General features: G+C 35.5%; 1 protein-coding gene across 2 annotated transcripts in view; it reads right to left on the bottom strand.

The window, feature by feature from the left end:
• LOC150101779 (dipeptidyl peptidase 4-like) overlaps nt 1-27019 on the bottom strand; it is a 576437-nt gene that overhangs the window by 154835 nt on the left and 394583 nt on the right. For both annotated transcript variants that reach the window (XM_090400235.1, XM_090400236.1), the window contains exon 12: nt 7380-7529. In XM_090400235.1, coding sequence (XP_090256361.1) covers nt 7380-7529 — 150 coding nt within the window. The remainder of the gene's footprint in view (nt 1-7379; nt 7530-27019) is intronic.

Here is a 27019-nt window from a genome sequence, read left to right as displayed (position 1 = left end):
TTTATTGAATTTTTTGGTCTTTCCTAAGCTTTCATTTGCTGCTGCATTTAGTATCGTTTTTATATTAAGCCATTCTATTTCTATTTCTTCATTTTGTTTTATTTTATCTAGATACTGGTTAATTCTTTGTTCATATAGTCATTGTACATTTGTGTCATTCAATAGTCTAGTTTTATAAACAAATGTTTCAATTTTTCTTTCTGTTCTTGTTACTTGTAGCCATTTAGGTGGTAATCTTAATTTTATTTTAACAAGGAAGTGGTCACTGCTTATTTCATATCCTCTGTGAACTCTAACATCTAGTGAAAATTTTGATGTCTTTTCATTTAATATGAAGTAATCTAATATTGATTTCCATCCTCTTGCTGTCCAAGTATATTTATGTATGTCTTTATGTTTATAGAAGGAATTCATTATTTTTAGGTTATTATAAACTACAAAGTCAATCAATTTTTTACCATTTCTGTTTAGAGTGTGTTCTCCATGTATTCCTATATTATTATTAATTTTCGTGTTTCCAATTCTTGCATTTAAGTCTCCTGCTAAAATATGTAATAATTTTTATTTATTTTATTATATATGTTTTGTAGCTGATTATAAAAATCAATATTATCCTGTTCTCTTCCTTCTTCTGGGGCATATAAACCAATTATTGTTAAATAGCCTCTATCTCTTCTCCTTCATTTTTGACAATTAAGGAATGGACTGCTGAGTTTAAACATGGCCGTACCAGCCTTGAAGATGATCCATGTGAAGGACGTCCAAAAAGTGTAACACCACCAGAAATCATTGATCAAGTGCACAATATGGCATCAGATGACTGGCGAGTAAAAGTGCATGAAATTGCTGAGACCATAGGCATTTCAAAAGAACGTGTAGGATACATTTTGCATGAAGAATTGCAAATGAAAAAGCTTTGCGCAAGATGGGTGCTGCACTTGCTCACAACAGATCAAAAAGGCACTCTCATGAAAATCTCTGAACAGTGCTTGGAGAGTTTTAACAAGAATAAAACTGAATTTGTGCTTCGATTTATCAAGTGCACAATATGGCATTGGATGACTGGCGAGTAAAAGTGCGTGAAATTGATCAGACCATAGGCATTTCAAAAGAAAAAGCTTTGTGCAAGATGGGTGCTGCACTTGCTCATAACAGATCAAAAAAGCACTCTCATGAAAATCTCTGAACAGTGCTTGGAGAGTTTTAACAAGAATAAAACTGATTTTGTGCATCGATTTATTACTATGGATGAGACTTGGATTCACCATCACACACCAGAATCCAAACTGCAGTCAAAACAGTGGACACAGAAGCCTGTTGTTCAGTGCCAAAGAAGACTTTGTCTTCTTTGGCACTGAACTTCAGGTCTTCTTCTGGCACTTCCATCAGCAAGAAAGATCATGGTCGGTGTTTTGGGATGCTAAAGGCATTTTTTATTAATTATCTTGAAAAGGGTAAATCAATAACCAGGGATATTATTCTGTTTGTTTAACTAGACTAGATGAAAAAATTTGTGATAAAAGACCCGGTCTGCAGAAGAAAAAAATCAACTTTCATCAGGACGATGCACCTGGCCACAAAGGTGTTTTGGCAATGGGAAAATTAAGGGAGCTGCACTATGAATTGTTGGAACCCTATTCCCAAGATTTGGCTCCCTCTGACTTCTATTTCTTCCCAAAACTAAAACTCTTCCTCGCTGGTCAGCATTTTTCTCGAATCAAGGGGATCGCTGTAGAGGGGTATTTTGCAGATCTTACTGAGAACCACTACAGGGACGGGATAATGGCACCTGAGCATCGTTTTAAAGACTTTTCATTTGGCTAAATGTAAAGTCTTGAAGTTGGGTGGAATACATCAAAGAGAGGCTGCATACTCAGTTGGAGGAAGTGGTGTAGACAAGGGAGGTGGAGAATGATTGATAGAAATCTGAAATTCAGGGAACATATCGCAAAGGTGTTGAAGGTAACCCAGGAGATTATTGCAATACTTAGAAAGATACTGCAGAAATAAAAGAATTGGCATTCCATTGTATAAAGCCCTGTTCAGACCACACCTGGACTATTGAGCTCAAATTTGGTCCCCATGATTTGAAGGGGATAAATTAACCATGGAAAGAGTGCAGAGGTGGATAACAAAGATGATATCTGGTCCATCATGAGGATAGGCTGAGGGAATGTGGACTACAGAGTTTGGTTAATAGAGGAAGAGGTGATATGATTGAGACTTTTAAACTACTGACAGATAGTAACAGGGTTCACACTGGGAGTTCTTTTGTTTGGTAAAACAGGGAAAGGAGCCATCCCTGGAAGTTATGAAAGGAAGTTGTGAGCAATTGGGTAAGGAGTGGTTTCTTGTGGAATGCATGGTGGGTGGTTGAAATGTGGAATGCATTGCCTGATACATGGTCTTTCCACTCTATCAGGCAATGCATTCCACATTTCAATCAATGGAGTCAAGGAGTGGTATGATAGACTGTGTTTTCTAGGGTGGGCCTCCCATAATGAGTCTTGTGACTCCATGCCCGAATCATAATAACAACAGTGGTTTCTCATCCATAAGGGCTGCAGGGCTACAGCCCCTCCAGTATAAAATGAAAGTTCCTGTTTTTTTTTATCGCCATTCTTAAATTTTTATATATTTATCTAAAAACCATTATTTTCTTGTTTGTAATATAATACAGCTCAATAGTATTTTATATAATTCATTTCGTAGCAACAGTTGTATTTTGCAATAGTTAATGTGCTGTGTGGGCTAGGGCTAGTGTCAGTACTGGCTGGTACTCAACACTGGAGCTGCATTCAATGCAGACAACATCAACCCACTACCTAGTGGGGGTAATGTGTTATTTACATGCAGTTTGGGCTGAGAGCATTGCAGCCCAAGATACATTGCTACTACATGAGCACAAACAACACAAATTAACATTGTTGTCGTTATCGTAGGTAAATATTGTGCTGTTTTTCTGTTTTCTATTTAATTCTAGCATTTAATTTATATCTTTGTAGAAATGAACAAAGAGAAAAATTCTGTTATATTTTAGTTTTATTAATGATATAATTTTTTTAACCCATATTGATTTTTTTTTCTTTTATTGCTACAGCCCCACCACTACAAATTCTTACAAGCCACCACTGAATAATAATAATAATAAAATACATTCCACAGCATCTGCACCTGAACTAAAAGTTACTTCAGAAGTTTTAGCAGTTCCGAAGGAACCACTCTGAATTTAATGCTTCATATAGATGAGACAGATCTTTTGACAGTAAATCATCCTTTTTTTCAAAAACAGAACTTCTGGATTTACAGTTCTGAGTAATCTTATTTTTTAAACCATTTAATGACTGAGGCTGTTAGTGTCATACGAGGACTGATCAAAACTATCTTTGACAACATTTTTAGTATGAAAACTATGAACAGTTTTGGAGTGAACTTTTTGGAGTAGCAGCCATTTAGGACATTTAGAAACATCTCATGATGCTTCTTTCTTTTAAGGTTACATGGTAGTCAGCATTCACTGTATAGAATTTATGAAGACAAAAACAAATGATAAAGCAATTACTTTACTTACAATTATTATTATTAATAATATTTAATAAAATAATAAATTAATATCATTAAGAAAATAATACATTCCAACCTCTATATCAAGGTCATCATCAAGAATGCAACATATATGAACAAGACACAATTTACATGACACTACACACACAAGTGCACAGTTACTTTAGCATACTTATGTGTAGTGTCATGTAGCTTGTGTCTTGTTCATATATATATATATGTATGTATTCCTGATGATGATCTCAATATAGAGGTTGAAACGTTGAGTGTTATTTTCTTAATTGTAAGTAAAGTCATTTCTTTGACAATGTGTATTTTTGTCTCCATAAATTCTACACCATGCATCTCATGATGCTATCTACTAAAAAAGAATATGATAGAGTGTGAATGAGCTAATTAAAGTGCAAGCATATTTTTACCTCTATGAATCAGACTGTCTCCAGCACCTTAGAGACGCAGTTCATTAGATGGGACCTCTCGTACAAATGGTCTTCTGGCACCAGCCGTTTTACAGCATAATAATGCACAGCCAGATATCCCACTTAGAATGCAGAAATATTTCAAACAAGAAAACAAGGTATCTCTGTGGTTTTCCACCTGCATTGTTCACTAGTCATAATCATGAAATTATTACCTTTCCCCTTGCTGCTGAACCACACCATAGGAGAGACAATTTCAAAATATGGATAAACAAATAAATATGATATGGTGGCTGCAGGACCTTCCATAACAGGTTTATATGTCTCATCCACAAAAGATCCATTGCATATTATTAGTACTGTGGATGGAATAAAGGTTAGGTACCACAGGAACCCTTTTCAGACACAAAACATGGAATTATTTAAGTCATTACTTCAGGCCTCTAATAAGTAGGATATGATCTCATACTGAATTTTAAAAATCACCTAAAGACATTTACAATCACTTACAAACATTCACTACATCCACTCAAACAATCAGATCTATAAAGAGACCACTAAACAATGGAAGGATTGCCAAAATCTCTGCATGCTTTAGGAATGCACTGTGTAGGATATCATAAAACTATATGCTTTAATTCTCCCATGAAAAGTTCTTTCCTGGATATGTTTAACCACCATGATTTTCATAGTTGTGAGCAAATTTAGGACTGAGTGGATAGTATTCCTGCTCTAAAGACCAACAAGCTAAGGAATCTCTCATTAACCAATCCTCTAGCAGTAGAATCTTCATATGCTGCTATTCTGAAATCATTCCTCATCTCTTTTCTGTTTTCCTTCATTCTATTCTTCTGAGCTCTTACATTTGTTTCCACTAAATGTCTAATATCACTCCGCACATTCCTCATTTCATTACATTCTCCTTATGTCCACTTAAATCATTTTCTCCCTCATCTACCAATAATTTTCTTGCACGTTTTCTCCTCATGTCCAAAGCATGAATTATCTTGCTCATTCTCCCTCCTGGACAGCAGACCTTATGGACTCTCTCATTAACCAGTCTTCTAACAGTGGAATCTCTGTATACTACCTGTTTTTCTTTCATTATATTCTTTTGCACTAGATGTTTAGTGGAAACAAATAAATATCATTCTGCATATTCCTCATTTCATTTTGAATAACTTTCATCAACTCTTACATACCCTCTCCTCTCCCATTCTATGAAAAATCTCTTCCGTGTCACTGACAACAACCCCTGACTAGCTTATATATCTCAGTCATATCCCCCCATCCCCACTTGTTCCTCTTCTTCACGAGAATTTTCAATTTCTTGGTACTCCACATTCCAAAGACCACTTTTATGAATTCTCTCTGGATCCTTTCCAACATATCCTCATTACAATGAAAACCTGGCAACCAAATCTGTGCACAATAATCCATATGACACCTGATCAAAGCGTTATACAATGACATTGTAACATTTTTTATTTCTGCATTTCAGGATCTTCCAAATCATTGCCATTATGTGATGTGATGTCTTCACAACTTGTGCAATGTGGTCCCTGAATTTCAGGTCGTTGTTCACTACCACACCCAGATCTCTCATCTCCTCTTTAAAGTTTTGCCACCAAGTGTATACTTTATGTCCCATCACTGCTTACCTAATCTCAAAACCTTAAACTTTGCAACATTCCACTTACCTGCCCATTCATGCAATCTATTCAAGTCCTCCTGTAAGGTCTGAACATCTGCTGGACTCTGCATCACTCTCCACAATTTTGCATCATCTGTAAACAGCTGCATATCACCAGATAAACCCATCCCAATATCATTAACATACAAATTGAACAACAATGGTCCCAAAACTGAGCCCTATAGTACACCACTAGTGACCTTCTTCTTTCAGGATACTGCACCCCCTCCCCCCCATATACAACTTTCTGATACCTATCTGACAGCCAGTCACTGATTCAACTTAGAACTCTGTTATTCAGTCCCATCTGTTTCAACTGATTTAAGAGCTTGTCGTGTAACATTGTATCAAAAGCTTTTGCAAAATCCCAGTACAAGACTGTATATGCATCTCTCTGTCTAAGGTATTTGTCACCTTGTTGTAGTACATAAGTGAGTTAGTAAAACACGATCTCTCTTTAACAGATCCATGCTGATAACCACAGAGAATACTGCTGTCATTTAAACCTTGTGAGTATCATTGTGTTCTATTTAAAGAAGGCTATCTCAACTAATAAATCATGTCAAAAATCATGCAGACACACTTTGTTATCAAAAATAAATAGTACAACACTAAAATTCATGAAATATGGGCAATTATTACTCAAAATAGCACTTATCTTTTATGAAGCTCTTTTCCAACACTACACACCTTATGCCTTCTAGTCTTATGTGTGGGAGGGGGTGGTGGCAGTATACTACAAGAGGAAAGGTTTTAACTTCCATGGTAATGACATTGCAAAAGTATAATAAATTTAGTTTAATCGTTTATCCAAGTGTAAGCAAACAAAGTTTGCACTTGAAGTATCATCTTCAGGACTAAGGCAACTCGTGGTAAAGGCAAACCAAGCTCTCATCACTCCTTGTCTAAATATCTCCCATAATGCAAAGTACATCTCCTTGCGGACATGTAATGCTATGCATTAAGGGAACGCCCACTACCCAGACCAGTTTTGACATTTATTGAGGTCTCGTCAGTGGGAGCCATACCCAGAAGTGGTGATACTAAGGCAGAAGCAGTGGAGAGGTCATATTTACCTATACGAGTTGCCAAAAGGTGTACCACCTTATTATTAAATTACTCTGGATTTAGAAACTTCTGACATTGCAAAAGATTTAAATGGGGTATGTAGTTGTCTGCAAATTATGAAAAGCTGATGAGTGTTGCAAAACCAATGTTGTGGTTTTTCTGGAGGATTTCAATATAATATGTGTTAGGTAGAGGAGTGGGATGATAATTCAGTGTAATGAAATGCAAGATTGAGGAGAACATTAAGTTTAATGAACTGTATAAGGCCTTGATCAGTCACATTTTAAATTCTGTGCACATATTTGATTAATGTTTTGAGTAGATGAAGAATTTTGCATCAGATAAATACAGAGAAGACCTTTCAGAGAGTGAAAGGAGACAGGTAGAACAACAGGCCATTCCTGTTAGGTGTATAAGGTGTGTGTGTGTGTTTATGTGCCAGAGAATGAGTATTTTTTTTTTTTTTGCTTGGAGAGGAGTGAGTGAGTAGAATGAACTGCCTGCGAATGTGGTGAGTACAGAAATGATAAAAGAGATTAGGATAAGTTTGATAGATGTGTCTGATAATAAAGGCCTTTTACAATGAGTCTTTTGATTTAATCATGAATAAAGAATGAAATAAAAAGAATACTCACATTGACATCTATAAGTGCAACATGGCGAAAATTACCATTTTCTCCTTGATATGAAGGCAGTTTTAAAAAATACTGATTATTGTTTGTAGTAAAAAGAGGAGGACTGTATATATCTACCCAACCATGTCCATTGCTGTTTTCTTCAATATTCTGAAAAGGAAAGATATTTACTGATAGCAACACTAATTCCTATTAGATACTAGTAATTTTGCAAAAAAAAAAAAATAAATAAAAAATAATGCAGTATTATTTTCAAAACTTATTTCTGAAAATGTGATCTGACATATACATTACATTTGTTTAGTCAGCAAATTGGCAAATATTCAATATCTGAGATTAAAATCTGATATGTTAATTAATGTTTACTATTAAAAATACTAAGTATCATACAAGCATATTTCATATGCTTGTATGAAACGTATTGAATGGTAGGTGTCGCACTGATATGATCGTCGGCTTGTCGAGAGCTCCTGAAAAGATTAGTAGTATTTTATGTTATCATTGGCAATTTTACTAGAATTTGACGTAGTATTGTTTACTTTTTGTTTCTTGGTGTGTCTGTGCGATTTTTGTGTGTTTTCTGTGTTATTTTAATTATTACTTTTAAGATAAGATAACGTACATATGGCACCGATAAAAAAAAAAATGGTAGCCAGGTCGCCATGTTTGTTTAAGAGTTTTGATATAAAAACTCTTAAACTGTGAGATGTATGCTTTGCAAAGAGCGGTGGGAGTCTGGTTAGATGGTGATAGTAGAGTTAATTTGTGCAGAAAGTGTAAGGAGAATGAGGATCTCGAGCGTGTTTCGGGTGGCGAGAGTGATATCGTTAAAGATAGTCAGAATATAGAAATTAGCGATGTGATAAGGAATTGCGAGGTAGTACCAGATAGGTGTGAGAGCATCATTGAAAGTGTAAATGAAGGTAGAAATATAGAACGAATGGATGATTTAACTGATAATGAAAATGGTGAGATAGACGCAAGTAGTGAAATCGCTCGGTTGAGCAGAGCGATGCACAGAGCAAAACGGCAACTGGAGCGTATGGAAAAATGTGTGCTGCACATACCGACTAATAAACGGCAAAAGTCTGCTACAAAAAATAATAGAATGTTCATAAACATAAATAAAACAAAGGAGCAAGTGCTGTATGGAGATTCGCTATTAAGAAGTGCGATAGTTGAGAGTTTGACGAAATCGTACCAGCAGAGTGCGAACATAAAGGACATTAGCGAATCTATTCGAGTGCAAAAACAGATAATGAAAGAGATGATAATTGTGGCAGGAAGAAATGATTTGAAAGAAGACAAAATGGAAATGATAGAGGATGTGAGAGAATTACTTGAGGTAGCAAAAGAGAAGAGTGAGAGAGTTAGGATGGCGAGTATTTTACCACAGTATGACAGTGAAGTGTTTAGAAGGAGGGCCATAATTGCCAATGACTTTATGCGTGGGTTATGCATGAAGAGTGGTGTGGAATTTGTGGATGTGTGGAGTGAGTTCGATGGACGAAAGGATTTATATAAGATGGATGGGTTACGTTTGAATGGATTTGGTGTACAGAGGCTTGAAAATTTCCTGCAATTCATGTACACTGATGCCAGGAGTATTAGGAACAGGAAGGAGGAGTTTTTGGCCTTGGTTGGCACTTCCAGGCCACAGGCTGTTGGTATTAGTGAAACATGGCTGACAGAAGATGATAAAGCTAGTGGGATTAAATGTGATGGGTATAGCGTGTTCAGGAGTGACAGGGAGAATTAAAAGGTGGGGGAGTGTTATTGATGATAGTTGATGAGTTGCAGCCAAGGAGTATAGAAGTTGAACTGCAGGATACAGTAAAGAGCACATTTGAGACTGTTTGGTGTGAGATAGAATCTAGCAGAACAAAATATACAATTGGGTGCTGCTATAGACCAGGTGATGGAATAGATGGTGGGGATAGTATGCATAGGCAAATAGAAGAAATGAGTGAAAGGAGGGTAATTATTATGGGTGATATCAATTATGGTAACATTAACTAGAAAGAGGAGAGGGCACATGGGAGGAAGGAATTGGATTTTATGCGGTTATTAAGGGACAACTATCTGTGACAGCATGTAGTGGAAAATACTAGGGGGCAGAGAGTGCTTGACCTAGTAATTGCATCTGAGAATGTGGCTGTAACGAACATGACCATGTTGCCACCAATTGGTGAGAGTGATCATAAGGTCATGACTTGGGAGGTGGCTAAAGGAGTAGAATTTACAATTAAGACAGGGTACATGTGGAATCACCAGGCTGGTAAGTATGACAAACTTAGGAGTATGCTTGTCTCAGTGCCATGGCATGTAAAACTGCAAGGGCTGGATGTTGATAGTGCATGGGAGGTGGTTAAGAAGTGTTTGCAGGAGGCAATGGTTGACTGTATACCAAAAGTCCGAATAATAAATCAAGTAGGGGTTAAATGGATGAATAACACTATTAAGCTTGAGCTGCAAAAAAAGATACAATTGTGGAGGGAATTTAAGGAGAAAGGTGACCATCAGGCTCAGGAACAGTATAAAGCTGAGGCCAGGATGGTAACAAGGGTGGTAAGAAAAGCAAAAGCGGATTACGAAAGAAAATTGGCCATGCAGGCTAAAGAGAATCCCAAACAGTTTTATCAATATGTTGCAAGTAAAAGGAAAAATGTTCATGGCAGAATGATTTTAAAAAAATGCTGAGGGTAGGGAGGTAACCAAAAATCAGTCAATATAGTGGAATTACTGAGTGAGCACTTTGCAAGAGTATATCATCCAGGGGGGTGACATTTCAGGAATGGAAGAACCAACAGCTTATACTGGAACTGAGATGAATGAAGTAGAGGTAAATAGTCTATTACTGAACCTCAATGTCAATACATCTGTGGGATTAGATGGTATACCAGCTCGTGTTGTACGTGAAGTGGCTAAAGAATTGTTAGTGCCCTAGACCATTTTGTTTAATTTCAGCCTCAAGTCTGGGTCAGTCCCAAGGGGGTGGAAAGAGGGGAAAATAGTTCCACTGCATAAAGGTGGTTCCAAGGCTGCTGTTGAAAATTACCGGCCAATCAGCATAACAGGAATCATTATCAAGGTCTTGGAGAAAATAGCCAAGAGGAAAATACAAGATTGGATAGATGAAAATGGGATACTGTATCGGGGACAGCATGGTTTTGTGAAGGGTAGGTCATGCCTCAGTAACTTGCTCACGTATTATAACACAGTGACGGCTGAACTGGATAAGGGTAATGGGTTTACAGTGATTCTACTGGACCTTGCTTAGGCCTTTGACAGGATACCACATGGAATTCTAATCAGTAAATTGCAGCATATGGGGATGGATATAGGGTTGGTGAGATGGACAGGAGGGTGGTTGACGGAGAGATATCAGAGAATGGTTTATTCAGGAGTAGAGTCCACAAGATGGCCTGTGACTAGTGGTGTGCCACAAGGATCTGTTCTTGGACCACTGCTGTTTAATTTGTTCATTAATGATATAGGAAAGGATCTGAGAGGAACAGTTCATTTGTTTGCAGATGATGCAAAGTTAGGTAGGACAATAGTGAATGCAGATGATGTCAAAATTTTGCAGGATGATTTGGATAGATTGGAGGTCTGGCTAAGGAGAATGGATGTCAATTTATGTGGCAAAATGTAAGGTTATACATTTTGGGGTGAAAAGATTAGCAGCAGTTTACTACATTGGCAGAGCTGTACTCCAGGAAATTGATGAGGCACGAGATTTAGGAGTGTTGGTGGATAAGAAGTTGAAGTTTAGGGGGCACATTGCAAAAGTGGCCAGATCAGCTCATCAAATCACTTGGTTGCTGAAGAATACATTGACAAGCAGGTTATTGTTCCTCTGTATCAAGCCTTGATAAGATCCCATCTCGACTACTGTGCCCAGATTTGGTCACCTAGGTTTCTTCTTGATGGGGAGGAGGTTGAGAGAATCCAGAGGCGAGTGACCACGATGATAGTAGGTCTGTGGAATGAACCTTATGAGAACAGCTTGAGGATTTGTGGGTTGCAAAAATTGGTTGATAGGTGGAGAAGGGGAGATACGATTGAGACATTCAAATTACTGAAGGGTTTCTATAAAATTAATTCAGAAGATATTTTTGAGAAAGGGCTGGTTGTGGGAGGACTAGGGGACAACCATGGAAACTGGACAAAAGCGTGGTTAGTAAGGGTGTTAGAGCTGAGTTCTTTACTTTTAGAGTGGTGAATGAGTGGAATGGGCTGCCAGAGTCTGTGGTGGATGCTGTGACAGTGAATGAGTTTAAGGCGAGGTATGATAGATACTGTATGAATGTTGAATAGTTGTGATGAACATGATTTGGGGCCTCCCTCGATGAGTCTAAGGACTCCCTGGAGTTGCCCATAATAATAATAATAATAAATAATAATATCCAAACAATACTCAAATTCTTAACATGAATCATGAGTACAGAGAATATTTAATTGATTTAATAAATGTAATAAAAACTGAATTGATGTAGGAGAAAATAGAAACCTTTACAACAGTTTTATAGACTTTTGACTCAATAAACAGAAATAAATTGAAATTTTAGAACAATAATTAAGAGAAAAAATACTCAATATCATTCTCCAGTACTATAAAAATACTATGGTAAGGATAAAATTTGGAGCAGCTGAAACTTCTGAAATACCAGTTGAAAGAGGTGTCATGCATGGATGTCTGCTTTCACTATATTTGTTTAAGTTATGCCTGGAAGAACTAGTAAAACAGGCTATTCCAGAAAATGGAAATAACTGTGAATGGACAAAATTTACATCATATAAAATATGCAGATGATACAATTTTATTTACAGATAATAAGGAATAATAAAAGTACATGACTGTAAACCTATATAAAACAATAAAAACTATGCAATGCAGATAAATTTTAGTAAAACTAAAACAATGATAATAGGTAGAAATGGAGAACTTGGTGGTTTATCTCTCAACATGAAAGAAGCAGATGAGATAAAATAAATTATTGACTACTCTACTAGACAATGATCAAACATCTGCAATAGTGCAACAAAAAACAAGGAATGATTTTACATCAAGTCTGGTCTTCTCTAATTCAACACGACATGCATGTGGTTACCAGCAGTTTGCTGCAGACCACCAACTAGTAAACAACTTCACAGCAAATAAACAAATATTTTTCCAATGTTATTCCTGTTTTTCAAATATTTCATTATGTACATTACCCATTATAATCTGTTTATTAGATTTATTACCTATTTCTCCTGATGATATGAAACAGAAGAATTTTCACAAAACTTATTCCTTTCCCATGGAATAACAGTCACAAAAATATTTCTAATATGCCTTCTCTCAATCAAAAGAAGCCTACATGATGATATGGAGAAAAACTTAACTTCAAAGTGGAAGGAAATAAACTGGAACAGGTTAAGAAAAATTCAATTTCTAAGTACATTCCTCACACATGCTAAATTATGAAGAAACTATTAAACACAGAATAAATCTAGGGTGGTTTACTATGCCCAAACTTACAACTATATGGAAAAATACACAAATCTCCAAAAAACTTAAAATCAAAGTATATAGGTCAATGGTTCTTCCCATGACTCTTCATGGTGCAGAGACTTCAGTTATCAAACAGAAGGAAAAACAAAGATTGACAGGTTTTGAAAACAAATGTTTGAAGCAAATAAATAAAAAAAATCATGGACTGATATGAAAACCAATCAGGAGATCAAAGAAGGGTTACAATACAATATTTTTTCAATAATAACAAAAATCAAAGAAAAAACCGCTACAGTGGTATGGAAATGTGCAGGGCTCAACAAATACACTTGTCCATGGTGAGTAGATTTTGCCAGCTGAGAGAAGCTGCAGATTGAACAAAAGAGAATATTTTTTATTTAATAAAAAAGAACTTCTTAAGCAAAATCTTTTAACTTTGAAAAAAATGGGGGACTTAGGCAAGTACATTTTTTGCATGGTGGATAGCATTTGCATGCTTTATCAAGTCCTGAACATGCACAGAATGCACACTAAAAGGTTTCCTCAAATTCTCCAAGATGGAAGAGTAGAAATAAAGATACCACTAGAAAGATCCAGACAGAAATGGACAGAAACATAACAGTATAAGTGGTGGTCTGAACTCTTATTACAGTAATTTAAATAACTTGGCTGCTGTTATATCGGGCTGGAAAACTCTGGTGAATGAAGAAGATGAAACTCATATTTATTAGAAAAAGCATGTTTAAAACATATTTGATTATGTCAAGCTTAGGAGATAGCGCATAGCTATAGCATGAAATGAGGAGTTGAGTGATAAGGAAATAACTATTGCTTTAAAACTAACAAAGAAATATATAACAGCATCAATGTGTGAATGTATTCCAAAGGTCAAAAAGCTGAATAAGGTGGGTGTAAAATGGATGAATGAATGAATGAAGAGCTTAAGCATGAAATCTGGAAGAACAAGGTACTTTGGGCAGTACAGACAGTACAAGATGAATAATGGTAATAATCAGTTATATCGGGCTGGAAAACTCTGGTGAATGAAGAAGATGAAACTCATATTTATTAGAAAAAGCATGTTTAAAACATATTTGATTATGTCAAGCTTAGGAGATAGCGCGTAGCTATAGCATGAAATGAGGAGTTGAGTGATAAGGAAATAACTATCTGTACTGGGCAGTACTGTCTGTACTGCCCAAAGAAATATATAACAGCATCAATGTGTGAATGTATTCCAAAGGTCAAAAAGCTGAATAAGGTGGGTGTAAAATGGATGAATCAATGAATGAAGAGCTTAAGCATGAAATCTGGAAGAACAAGGTACTTTGGGCAGTACAGACAGTACAAGATGAATAATGGTAATAATCAGTTACATGAAGAGTATAAACAGGCCCGGCAGAAGCGGGCATGCAGAGCATGTGGGTGCCACTATGAAGGGGGCGCCGCCGCCGGGACACCGTTCATAAGTTCATTTTTAAGAAACAAAATTTTTATCATGAAAACAAAAAAATCTTAGAATGATCAATATTAAAATAAATATTGGCTGGATACACTGAATAAAAATTAAAAAAATTGTATATTGCCGCCTCTTTGATCAGCCGGCTGTTTACAATTTTGCAGTGAGAGGAGGCTAAATGCTTGCCTAAAGAATGTTGTGTCTACTGCAGTCTATCTAAAGTGAAATGGTGAACAGTTTTTATGTGCAGAAATGAATTTTCATACAAAACATTTGTTGCTAGTTAACCAGTCATATGGTACGCATCTCAGTAGGCTACTGACAGTAGTGCAGTGCGGACTATTATTTCGTCTCTGTGTCGTGTTGTGTAATAATTTCTTGTGGGTATAAAATAGAAATTGAATCAAAAATTAAAAAAAAGTTATCCAGTGCACAAAATCGTAAGTGCCATGCTGTGAAAGAAGCAGATGTTAAGAAACAAACTGGGGCTCTTAATAAATTTGTTAAAATATTAAAATATTCTGATGTAGATTATAACCAACTCGATACATCAGAAATTAGAGTTGAAGAACCGTGTACATCATCCAGTTTCATGAAAGTACTATTACAACTATTGAACAAGATAACAAGATGCATGATTTAAGTGAAAAATAGTTAGGAGAAGATTTAGTTGTAGTTGACCACAAAACTAACACATTGTTAGTCTCTGTAAATTTAGAAGATCCAGGTGAATGGGGAAATATTGATGAAAAATTGCGAGTTGTTTTAATTGAAATGGGGCCTGTTCAAAAGAAAAATATAATATATCCCAGAGATACATATGGTCATAAATTTGGCGACACGTATTATAATTGAAAAATGGAAAACGGTGACCTCGTGGTAAGAACATGGCTCATTTATTCCGAAACTTTAAATTCTGTTTTTTGCTTTTGTTGCAAACCTTTCGTACCAACCGAATCAAGTAGTCTTGTAGAAGGCTATAACGACTGGAGAAATATGTAAGTACAACTTTGCATATACATGAGACTAGTTTAACTCACATGAAAAATTTCTTAAAATGGAAGGAAGTTGATAAAAATTTAAAAAACAAAACTACTATTGATTGAGAGACTCAATGGAAAAGAAACATTGGACGAGTGTTTTAGAACGCTTGATTGAAATTATAAAATTCCTTGGTAGCCAAAATTTAACTTTTCGCAGATCATCTGATAAATTATATGAAAGGAATAATGACAATTTTTTAAAATTAGTTGAACTGTTTACAAAGTTTGATCCCATTATAGAAAATCATGTTGAAAGGACCATACAATGAAACAATAGAGTACACTATTTGAGTAAAGACAGTCAAAATGAAATGTTGGAAACTTTAAGTAACGCAATCGGATACAATTTTATTATCAATTCGAAAATCTAAATATTATTCCATAATTTTAGACTGCACACCTGATGTAAGTAAAACAGAACAAATGACCATTATTATTCGCTTTGTTTCCTGTGACAATGGAATTGTTAAGATCAGGGAAAACTTTTTAGGTTTTGCAGATATATCAGATTCCACAGGAAGTGATTTATGCACAACAATAATGGAACAACTGGAAAAATGGAACATTCCCATTGAAGACATGCGAGGTCAAGGGTATGACAATGGGGCAAATATGAAAGGGAAAAAATATGGGCTCCAAAATTTGCTTTTAAAAAAAATCCTCAAACTTTTTACGTGCCATGTGCAGCTCATACTCTAAATTTAATCATTAACGATTCAGCCAAAGTGAATGCAGATACAATTAGTTTCTTTGCAATTATTCAAGAAATATACAATTTCTTTTCATTCTCTTACAAACATTGAGCAATCCTTTTAAAGGTCATAAAAAAATTAACATTGAAACAACCATCAGATACGTGATGGGAAAGTAAAATTAATGCAATCCGCCCTCTACGATATCAGTTATGAGAAATTTACGATGCACTTTTTGAAATTTTAAATAATGAAGATTTTAATAAATAAACTCAGCATGAAGCACAAACATTATGTGCTAAAATAAAGGACTACAAATTTATTTGCTCTCTTATAACTGGGCATGATTTACTTAACAGAATAAATCCTGTGAGTAAAATGCTTCAAGACAAAAATATGAACATTACACTTGCTTTAGAATCTATCGAAAACTTAAAAATATTCTTACAAGAGTATTGATCAGATACAAATTTTAAAGAAGTTCTAAAACGGCAAAAGAACTGAGTGAAGAGGTGGATAGAGAACAAGAATTTAAAACTGGTACGGAAGTCCGACGACGAAAGAAGACACGGCAATTTGACTACAAGCATCATGACGAAATGCCACAATCGCCAGAAGATAAATTTACAGTGAATGTGTTTTATACACATCTAGACATTGCAATGTGTTTGTTAATAGAACATTTTGAACAACTAAAAACATATTATTATAATTTCAATTTCTTGTATAGATAACTACAAATTAATAACGAAGATTTACGAAAAAATTATGACGATTTAGAGATTCTCTTGAAGGATGGTGACAATAAAGACGTAAATGCAATAGAACTATATGACGAGTTATGTACATTCCGGGATATCTTTCGGAAGGATAATTTAAATATTCAAAACCCTTTCGATATTCTTAATTTTATTTTGTCCAATAATTTATCTTTCTCTAACTTTTCAATTGCTTTAAGAATACTATTAACCTTACCTGTTAGTGTAGCGAGCAATGTACATTCCTTTTCCAAGTTGAAATTGATTAAAAGTAGGTTTTAATTTAAAACCTACTTAAGAACAAGTATGTCACAAAAAAGGCTTGTTAGTTTGGCATTAATATCTATTGAAAATGATATATGTGTGGAATTAGACATTAAGACCATTATTTCTAATTTTATGAATATGCAATCAAAAATCCTAAAATTTTAATTTAAAAAAATTTTAAGTATATTTATGTAATTTAATTTATTTTCTGTTATTCTGTAAAGATGTTATTTTTTGAATACTTATATTAAATGTTCTAATTATTTCAGAATTCTTTTCTTATTTTCTCATCTATCTTGAGTTTCTTTTATTTTCCTAAAAGATAGTTCCACTTATAAAAATTATTAAAAATTTTTTATAAGTTATGAAGAATTTAGTAACTTGTAAAATGAAAGAATTTTAACTTTAATTAAAATTCATTTTAATTTTGTTAGCGATCGGGTCGGCGAGAAGGCTATAATCCCTGTATCATTATATTCAACGATTAAAGTGAAGTGGCTTTATCAAAATTTGCTTTAACTTTTGAGAATTTTTTGAATATTCGGGTTTTTAACGATTATCCTGCTTAGTCAATACTGCAGTTCGTAACATTTAGCGAACCAACATGTGGCTGTTCTGTCAAAATTTATTTAAGAAATTTCAAATAATTTAAATTTTTATTATCATAAAAGAACCACACAAGCCTTGATCATTACAGGGGCACTTAGATAGACATTGCATGCGGGCGGCAAAGACCCTAGTGCCGGCTCTGAGTATAAAGAACAAGCCAGGAGAGTGACTCAGTAAGGAAAACAAACATGCAGTATGAACAGAAATTGACAAATCAGGCAAAGAAAAACCCTAGGGAGTTTTTTTTTAGATATGTGGCACGTAGAATGATCATGGTGAGATGTTAATGGATGAAAAAGGTAGAACGTTAACAGCTGCAGAAGACATTGCTGAGGTATTCAGTGTTCAATTTATAACAGTGTTTCATTTCATCAGGATGGGATCATGAGCAACTTAAGTGTAGAGGACATAGGAAAGGACAGCTTAATTGTGAGTGAGCAGGAGGTATTTGAGGAAATAAATAACCTTGATGTCAATAAGGCGATAGGATTTGATGACATATCACAATGCATATTTAGGGAATGTTCCACGGAATTGGCAGTAGCACTGGCATGCTAATAAGTCTTACAATAACACAGGTTTTTATCCTCCTTCCAAGGGAATGGAAGGGTGGTGATAAGGCTGTAGCTTCAAATTATAGGCCAATCTGTATCTCTGGTGTGGACTGTGGTGAGGGTACTGGAGAGATTGATGAGAAGCATGATACAGAAATGGATTGATAACAGCAGTATTCTCTGTGGTTATCTGCATGGGTTTGTTAAAGGATGATCATGTTTTACTAACTTACTTATGTACTATAACAAAGTGACAAATACCTTGGACAGGGGAGATGCATATCCAGTGGTGTACTTGGATTTACAAAAGCTTTTGATAGACTGCCATACGGCAAGCTATTAAATATATTGAAACAGATGGGATTGGACAACAGACTTCTGAGTTGCATCAGTGACTGGCTGTCAGATAGGTAACAGAAAGTTGTATATGGGGGTGCAGTATCCCAAAAGAGGAAGATCACTAATGGTGTACTATAGGGGACACTTTTGGGACCATTGTTGTTCAATTTGTATGTTAATGATATTGGGATGGATTTAACTAGCGATATGCATCTGTTTGCAGATGATGCACAATTGTGGAGAGCAATGCAGAGTGAAGAAGTTGTCATGGCCTTACAGGAGGGCTTGAACAGATTGCATGAATGGGCAGGTAAATGGAATGTTGAAGAGTGTCAGGTTTTGAGATTTGGTAAGTAACGATGTAAGGAAACATTGCACTTAGAGGGGAAACATTGAAGGAAGTAATGATCTAGATAGATATATAATAGAGAAGTAGAGATAAGAGATCTAAGAGTGATGGTGGACAAGGACCTGAAATTCAGGGGCCACATTGTGCAAGTTTTTGAAGACTATAATGGCAATGATGCAGAGGATCCTGACATGCAGAAATATAGAGTTATGATGTCATTGTAAGGTCTTGATCAGGCATTGTATGGATTATTGTGCACAGATTCGATCACTGGGTTTTAATTGTGATGAGGATATGTTGGAAAAGACCTAGAAAGGATTCACAAAAGTGATCAGTGGTCTTTGGAATGTGGAGTACGAGGACAGATTGAGATAATGTAAATTGCAAAGTCTTGTGAATAGGAGTTGATGAGTCGACTCCATGGAGGTCAGATGATAATAATAATAATAATAATGGGGAATATGATTGAGACATATAAGCTAGTGAAGGGTTGTTATCAGATTGGCATGGAAGAGATTTTTCATAGAATCGGAGAGGGGGGATAGAACAAGACCCATCTCTGGAAATTGAACAAGGGATGTGAGACTGTATTACCTAAGTGTGTTGTGAATGTAGACACATCGAATCAGTTTAAGGCATGGTTGGATGTGCATTGTGTGCAATAGTGTGCCTCCCATGATGAGTTGACTCCATGGAGGTCAGATGATGATGATAATAATAATAAAAGCGACACAAAACTATGGTACTGCAAACGCGATTTATAGTATGCATCAAAAATTTACATAAAAAAATTACTTACTGTGGCATACATGTTATTCTATAGTTATGGATACCCCCACAGGTTTCACTATATAAAAATATTCTTATATTCATTATTCATAATTGCTGGCCTGGTTGGCCAAGTGGTTAGCGTATCCGTTCTCCAGCCAAAAGGCTGTGGGTTCAAATCCTGCCGTGGGCATGGATGTTTGTGATTATCTGTGGAAATACTAGTGGTGGTGGTGGTGGTCGGCAGTAGATGGCATTGGTGCAGTTGCGGTCAGTTGGTGGAGACAGAGTTGTAGAGCATGTGCCTCCCTCGATGAGTCCTTGGACTCCCTGGAGGTGTCTAATGATATCAGTCACTTCATTTGTTTGCTCCCAACACAACTTGCTCATATTCGACCAGAAATGCTCAAATATATGCAGGTATAAAAGCAGCATTGCATAATTCAGAAGGCATGATCAGAGGGTTGAATTCCAAATGATTGGACTAGCGCTCTCATAGTACTCATTTATAGAAAAGGAAATAAAATTGTGGGTGAGAATTACAGATGTAATTCCCTACTGAATGTTCCTGATAAGATTTCTGCAAGTACATTTGAGAAATGGCTAAGAAAAATTGTGGCAGGGAAACTTGTTGAAGAATAAGCTGGATTCAGGCCAAATAGAGGTTGTCAGAATCAGATTTTCACTTTAAGACAAATAACTGAGAAATCTTTGGAATATCAGAAGAATTTGTATTTAAGTTTTGTATATTTGGAAAACACCTATGACAAGGTCCCAATAGGAAAGCTGTTCAAAATACTACAGTTATATGGTGCAAATAAGACAGAATATCAAGAAATACATAGTCTCTATTTGAGCTGTAAGTCATCAGTTAGAATTAAAGGTGGTACAGAAAGATGGCTTGATGTTAAATCAGGTGTGTGACAAGGGTGTACATTATGTCCAGTGTTATTCATTATCCATATTGTTCACATTATGAAGGAAAGTGGTATTAACCTTGATATTAAAATTAGAGAAATTAGTTTCACCTTTTTACTTTATGCAGATGATGTTATACTTCTAAATAAATCCAGTAAAGGTCTGCAAGATTCCCTGACTAAATTGAATAATTGTTGTAATAAATTTGGTATGAAAATCAGCAATAAAAAGACAAAGACAATGAAGATATGCAGAAACACTGAAAACATCACCTGTATTATCCTGAATGGGGAACCTATAGAATAAGTAAAACATTTCAGCTATTTTAGGCACAATTTTTATTGAATTAAATATGGAAATAGACAACAGAATTAGTAAAGCTAGTACACGGTAGGAAGTCAGTTGAATAAATTTATACAGACTAAGAAAGAAAGAAATTAGTCTAAACACTAAATTAACTGTATACAAGACAGTGTTTATGGATTTGAGAGCTGGATTAGAAATAAAACACTTCAAAGACTGGAGACCACAGATATGAGAGTTCTGTGAAAAATGAGGAGAGTGAACAGATGGCATTAATAGCAGTGTGATATTAAAAATGAGGATATTATGAATTTGACATTATTAGCATCCAAGAAGATGTGAGCAGAGCTAATCTCAGATGGTATTATCACTTAAACAGAATGGGAGATGAAAGATTATAAAAACAAGTATTCTTTGCCAGGATAGATATGGAGTTCTGACAGATAACAGGTTAATTTGGACGAAAATTTTCAATCGGAAGTTAGTAATGATGTAACTTTTTCATGTAATATCATAATAACCTGTATATCCCCCTAAGGGTAGACATCAAAAATTTGATTATGATGATCCTCAAACTCCGAGTCTCTGTACACCTAGAACTCTGATCTCCTCCACCTCCTTCAAAATTTCTCCATTAATTGTATATTCTGTATCCCATCCTTGCACATGAAATTTCAAGACCTTGCACATTGCAACATTAAACTGAAAGCTTCACTTATTTGCTAACTCGCATAGTTCATTCAGATCCTTCTGCAAGCCCACAACATATGCTTTACCTCTCATAGCTGTTCTGAACTTCGTGCCAATGGCAAACAGCTTCACATCCAGTTAAGTCTGTTCCAATGCCATTAAAGTAAAAGTTAAACAATTATACACTCATATATTCAATCATATCAACCATCTTAATAGAATGGGTATGGTTTTTCTGCAATCCAAATTCTTTTTATTTTTAAGAGTATATTCTTGTGAAGAATTTTGTAGTATATATATGAGTGGGAAGATGTCGTGGATATTTATATAAAGAGGCTGAAGAAGAGAAAAGAACGGATGTGGGTATGTAGGAAAGGCAATGTTCTGATGGACCATAAGGCTTGCTTAAATATGAGTGGGGAACATGCCGTTGTAATTGACATGGCATTAATTCATGCCATGTCATGAATTATCAAACTTTTTATCTGAAGAAAAAAAAAGTTGATGATAAAGCAGGCAATAATGACATTGAAAAACAGAGTGCACTTAATGGCAAGTGCGGTTGACAGCGAACAAGCATGTGCGACTGGTGGTAACATAGTGAGATTAAATGATAGTGAAAAAAAATGCAAGATTTGAAAGTTGAGTTGGTGAAGATGAAGCAAGAGATGAGGTGGATGCAGAGTTAAATTAAGAAAATTGGAGATATGAATGGAAGAGGGAAGAAGATAAAAACAAATGATGTCAGTATGAAAAAGTTCAGAAAAGACCAGTGAGCGGTGTTGTATGGCAATTAGATTATTAGAAGTGTGGTAAACAAGAAAAGGTTTGTTTTCCAGGAGGTAAAATGAATAGAGTAACTGTGGAGTTAGATATGAGGAGTAAGAGGGCAAAGGAGTTGGCAGTGGTAGTAGAGACAAATAACTTGAATTAGGAACAAGGAGAATGTAAGATTGGATATCAGGAGGTCGTTGAGAAGGATAAAAGATAATAGTGTGATAGAAAAGGTAGTCAGTGTGTTGCCCAGGTACGACAGTGATGAGATGAAGCGGAGAGCAAGAATTATAAATAATATTTTAGAACTGCGTGAAGATAAAGGAGTACAGTTTGTCAATGTGTGGAATGATTTTCAAGGAAGAACTGAATAAGAGTGATGGGACTGCATTTGAATGGTTTTATTGTAAGTCATTTGGAGAGACTGTTGCCAGATGGGAGAGTAATGAGTCCAGAGAATGAATTTAAGTAAGTAAGAAGCGATATGAAAGAGCAGGAGAGTAACAAAGGAGAGACTGAAGTGGTGCTTATGAATGAAGAAGTGGGCAGCATGAGTGTAGAGAATGAGAGAACAAGTGTTAAAGATAAGCAGGAAAACAGGGAGACTCAGGGTGGACAGCAGGGGAACACAGCATGAGAAGGGATGATACTCCAAGAGGATGTGATTGTGTGTAGACAAAAAGGGAAGGGAGATGACTTGGAATGTAGGGAAAACAGTTGGATTTGAAGAAGGTTCTGGGACAAATAAGGAGAAACAGAAATGGCTTGAGGAAAATGGAGAAGTCATATCTAATAAGTGGTATCAATGAAACTTGTTATAGATCCAGGAATGAGCTGTTATGTTTCTATATGAATGCTAGAAGTATCAGAAACAAGGGAAATAAAATGGTTGCATTGGTTGAGTTTGTTCACTCTAAAATTGTTGGAATAAGTGTGAGATGGTTGGGTAAAGATGACATCCTAACAGAAATAGATATGGAAGGGTATGATGTGTTTTGTGAAGATGGAAAGGGTAAAATAAGGAGATGAAGTGCTATTGATGATAGAAAAAGAGTTATATCCATACAAGGTAGAGATGCAAGGGTAAAATAGGGATAGTGGTTTTGCTGCAGTGTGGTGTGAGATAGAGGTGAATACAATGAAACACTTTGTTGGATGTTGCTACAGATCTGATGATGTGGAGGGTTGTGACCAGCAAGTGTATAAGAAAATTAGCCAAGCAAATGAGAAAAGGGTGATAACACTGGCCAACAAAAAAAAAAATTTTTTTCTGCTGATTATGATCTGACACTTGTTTTTTACTAATTTGGGTGCGCTGATTTCAAATATCAAACCCATTTTTCTCTATCACGTCAGGTTTTTCCTCTATGGCATTTTCTTTTTGCTAATTTGTAAGTTTTTGATAGTTTTAAGGAGGCAGTACTATTTAGAGGATCAAAAAAATCGATTTTTTAATATTATTTTCTGAAAGTATGTACTTTTAAAAATCTGTTCCTAACGTTTTATCAAGAAATTCGAAAACTTTCCGAAGATATAGCCTATTATTCAAAGCAGTGCGCAGATTAGAATCGGAGCGCTCACCGCTCGTTAGTAAACGAATAAATGCATAAGAACCTGCAATGGCATGTACTGGCTCTTTGAATGCAAGAGAGGCCGATAACCGATCTAATACATTTAGGTGATGAAAAGTAGGCGATGACAACTGCCTAAAACAAATGAATGCTATATGCATCATAGCGGACAAAGAACGATCGAAATCAGTCAATCGTTAATCGATCGTGAAAGTATGATGAGCGCTTATAACATTTCGATAAAGTCTCTGGTTTTTTTTGTCTTGTTAATTGCATGTTAGTTGGCAGTGAAGAAAATACATTCTACTACTCGAAAATGTGTCAATAGTGTAGATTCCTTCTGCTACATTTGTGGCAGCTTTACTGTTCCCAGTAAAAGGACAAATATCACTGATTTCGTTAAGAAAGTGTACTTTGCATACTTTGACATAAAACTTGCAGATCAGGACAATTCATGGGCTCCAAATAAAGTGTGTAAGTCATGTGTAGAAGAGCAAGGGAAAACACCAAAAATTAGCTTTTGGCATTCCAATGATTTGGTGTGAACTGAAAAATCACATAGATGATTGCTATTTTTGTTTAGTTCAGACTTCTGTTTATAATAAGAAGAATAAGAAAAAAATTGTGTATCCAAATCTCGACTCAGCAATTTGGCCAGTTGCTCATTCCAATGAAATAGCCGTGCCAATTTATAAAGGACTTCCTTTACTTGAGAACGAGCTTGATTGGGATATGCCAGATGTTCTTGAGGAGCAAGACCCGGATGTTGATTTAGACAATGAAAATTTAATTTCTAGTTCTGGACCACAACGTTTTACTCAAGCGGAATTGAATGACTTAGTAAGAGATTTGGGCCTATCAAAGGAATCATCAGAATTGTTAGCTTCAAGATTAAATGAAAAAACTTACTGGAGCAAGATACGAAGATAACTTTTTATCGTAGCAGGGAAAGTAATCTTGTACAATATTTTAAACACGAGTGTGGGTTTGTTTACTGTAACAATGTGTCAGGTTTACTAACTGAAATGAGTGTTGTACAATATCATCCAAATGAGTGGCGTTTATTTATCGACAGTTCAAGCAGAAGTCTCAAGTGTGTCTTACTTCACAATGGGAATGTATATGGCTCAATTCCTATTGGCTATTCAGTCCACTTAAAGGAAACATATGAGGACATTAAAAAGGTTCTGAAGTTATTAAAATATACAGACCATAATTGGATCATCTGTGTAGATCTTAAAATGGTGAATTCTTTACTTGGCTTTCAAAGAGGATATACAAAGTTTCCGTGTTTTCTATGTTTCTGGGATAGTCGAGCTAGAAACCAACACTGGAGTGAGAAACATTGGCTTCTTAGAATATCCTTAAATGTTGGAAAACAGAATGTTATAAATCAACCTTTAATCGACAGAGAAAAAATCATTTTTCCACCTCTACACATCAAACTAGGTCTTATGAAGCAGTATGTTAAAGCTTTAGATTTACAAGGTGACTGTTTCCAATACATATGTGAAAAATTTCCACGACTTAGTTATGAAAAAATTAAAGCCGGTGTATTTGATGGACCGCAAATTAGAACTTTAATGAGAGACCCAAATTTCATCAACTCTATGAACGAAATTGAGAAAGAGGCCTGGACTTCATTTACGATGGAAGTTGCGAATAATTTTCTTGGAAACAAAAAAGCATGCAATTACAAAGATCTAGTGGAAACAATGCTTGAAAATTTCCAGCGCCTAGGTTGCAACATGAGCATAAAGCTTCATTTCCTATACAATCATCTTGATAGATTTCCTGAGAATTTAGGTGCTGTAAGCGATGAACAAGGCGAAAGATTTCATCAAGACTTAAAAACTATGGAAGATCGGTACCAAGGAAGATGGGATTCTCACATGATGGCCGACTACTGTTGGAGTATTCAAAGGAATTGCCAAAACAGAACACACAGCAGAAATTGCTACAAACAAAAATTTATTCCCTGAAACTCATGTGTAAGTAAAATTGTTATTTTTTTTATAAATATTCTTGTAATTTTTAATGAATATTGTTAAGTAGTTATGTATCTAATTATCAGCCTCTCTCACATTCAAAGCATCAGTATGTGCCGTTGCAGGTTCTTACGCATTTATTCGTTTACTAACAAGCTAGAGTGGTGAGCGCTCCGATTCTGATCTGCGCACCGCTTTGAATAATAGGCTATATCTTCGGGAATTTTTTGAATTTCTTGATAAAAAGTTAGGAACAGATTTTTAAAAGTACATACTTTCAGAAAATAATATTAAAAAATCGATTTTTGATCCTCTAAATAGTACTGCCTCCTTAAAACTATCAAAAACTTACAAATTAGCAAAAAGAAAATGCCATAGAGGAAAAACCTGATGTGATAGAGAAAAATGGGTTTGATATTTGAAATCAGTGTACCCAAATCAGTAAAAAACAAGTCTCATATAAAGTCAGCAAAAATTGTGTTGGACTGTGTAATCATAGGTGATTATAATTATGGCAATATAGATTGGGATGACGAGATACAAACCAGAAGTAAAGAAAATGAGTTTCTTGAGTTTTTGAGGGACAACTACCCTCAGGGAGTACATAACAGAGGGCAAATGAGAATTGAGGTTCTTGGATTTGATTATCTCATTAGAGGATGTCATAAACGAGGTGTCAAGTCTCCCAGCAGTTGGTGAGAGTGACCATGAAGTTATTACCTGGGTGGTTGCCAACCATGTGAGCACTTCTGTGAGGAAAGGGTATATGTGGAGCTACAATATTGGTGGTTATATGAAACTCAGGAGACAGTTTGCAACTGTAGCATGGAATGAGGAGTTTGGTGGAAAGAAGATCAATATTGCTTGTGTATTCAAGAACTATCTAGTAGAATCAATGTCTAAAGTATTCCAAGAGTCAAAAGATTAAATAAGGTAGGTGTTAAATGGATGAATGAAGAGTTACACATGCAATACAGAGGAAAAAAAGGCATTATGGAGGTAACATAAGACGAGTGACAATAATCAATTCCATGAAGAATAAAAGAACAGGAACTTAC

This window comes from Typopeltis vanoorti, chromosome 11 (assembly GCF_054136105.1).
Source record: "Typopeltis vanoorti isolate ZY-2024b chromosome 11, IOZ_Tvanoo_1.0, whole genome shotgun sequence".
NCBI lineage: Eukaryota > Metazoa > Arthropoda > Arachnida > Uropygi > Thelyphonidae > Typopeltis > Typopeltis vanoorti.
This window is presented reverse-complemented; position numbering and strand designations above follow the sequence as displayed.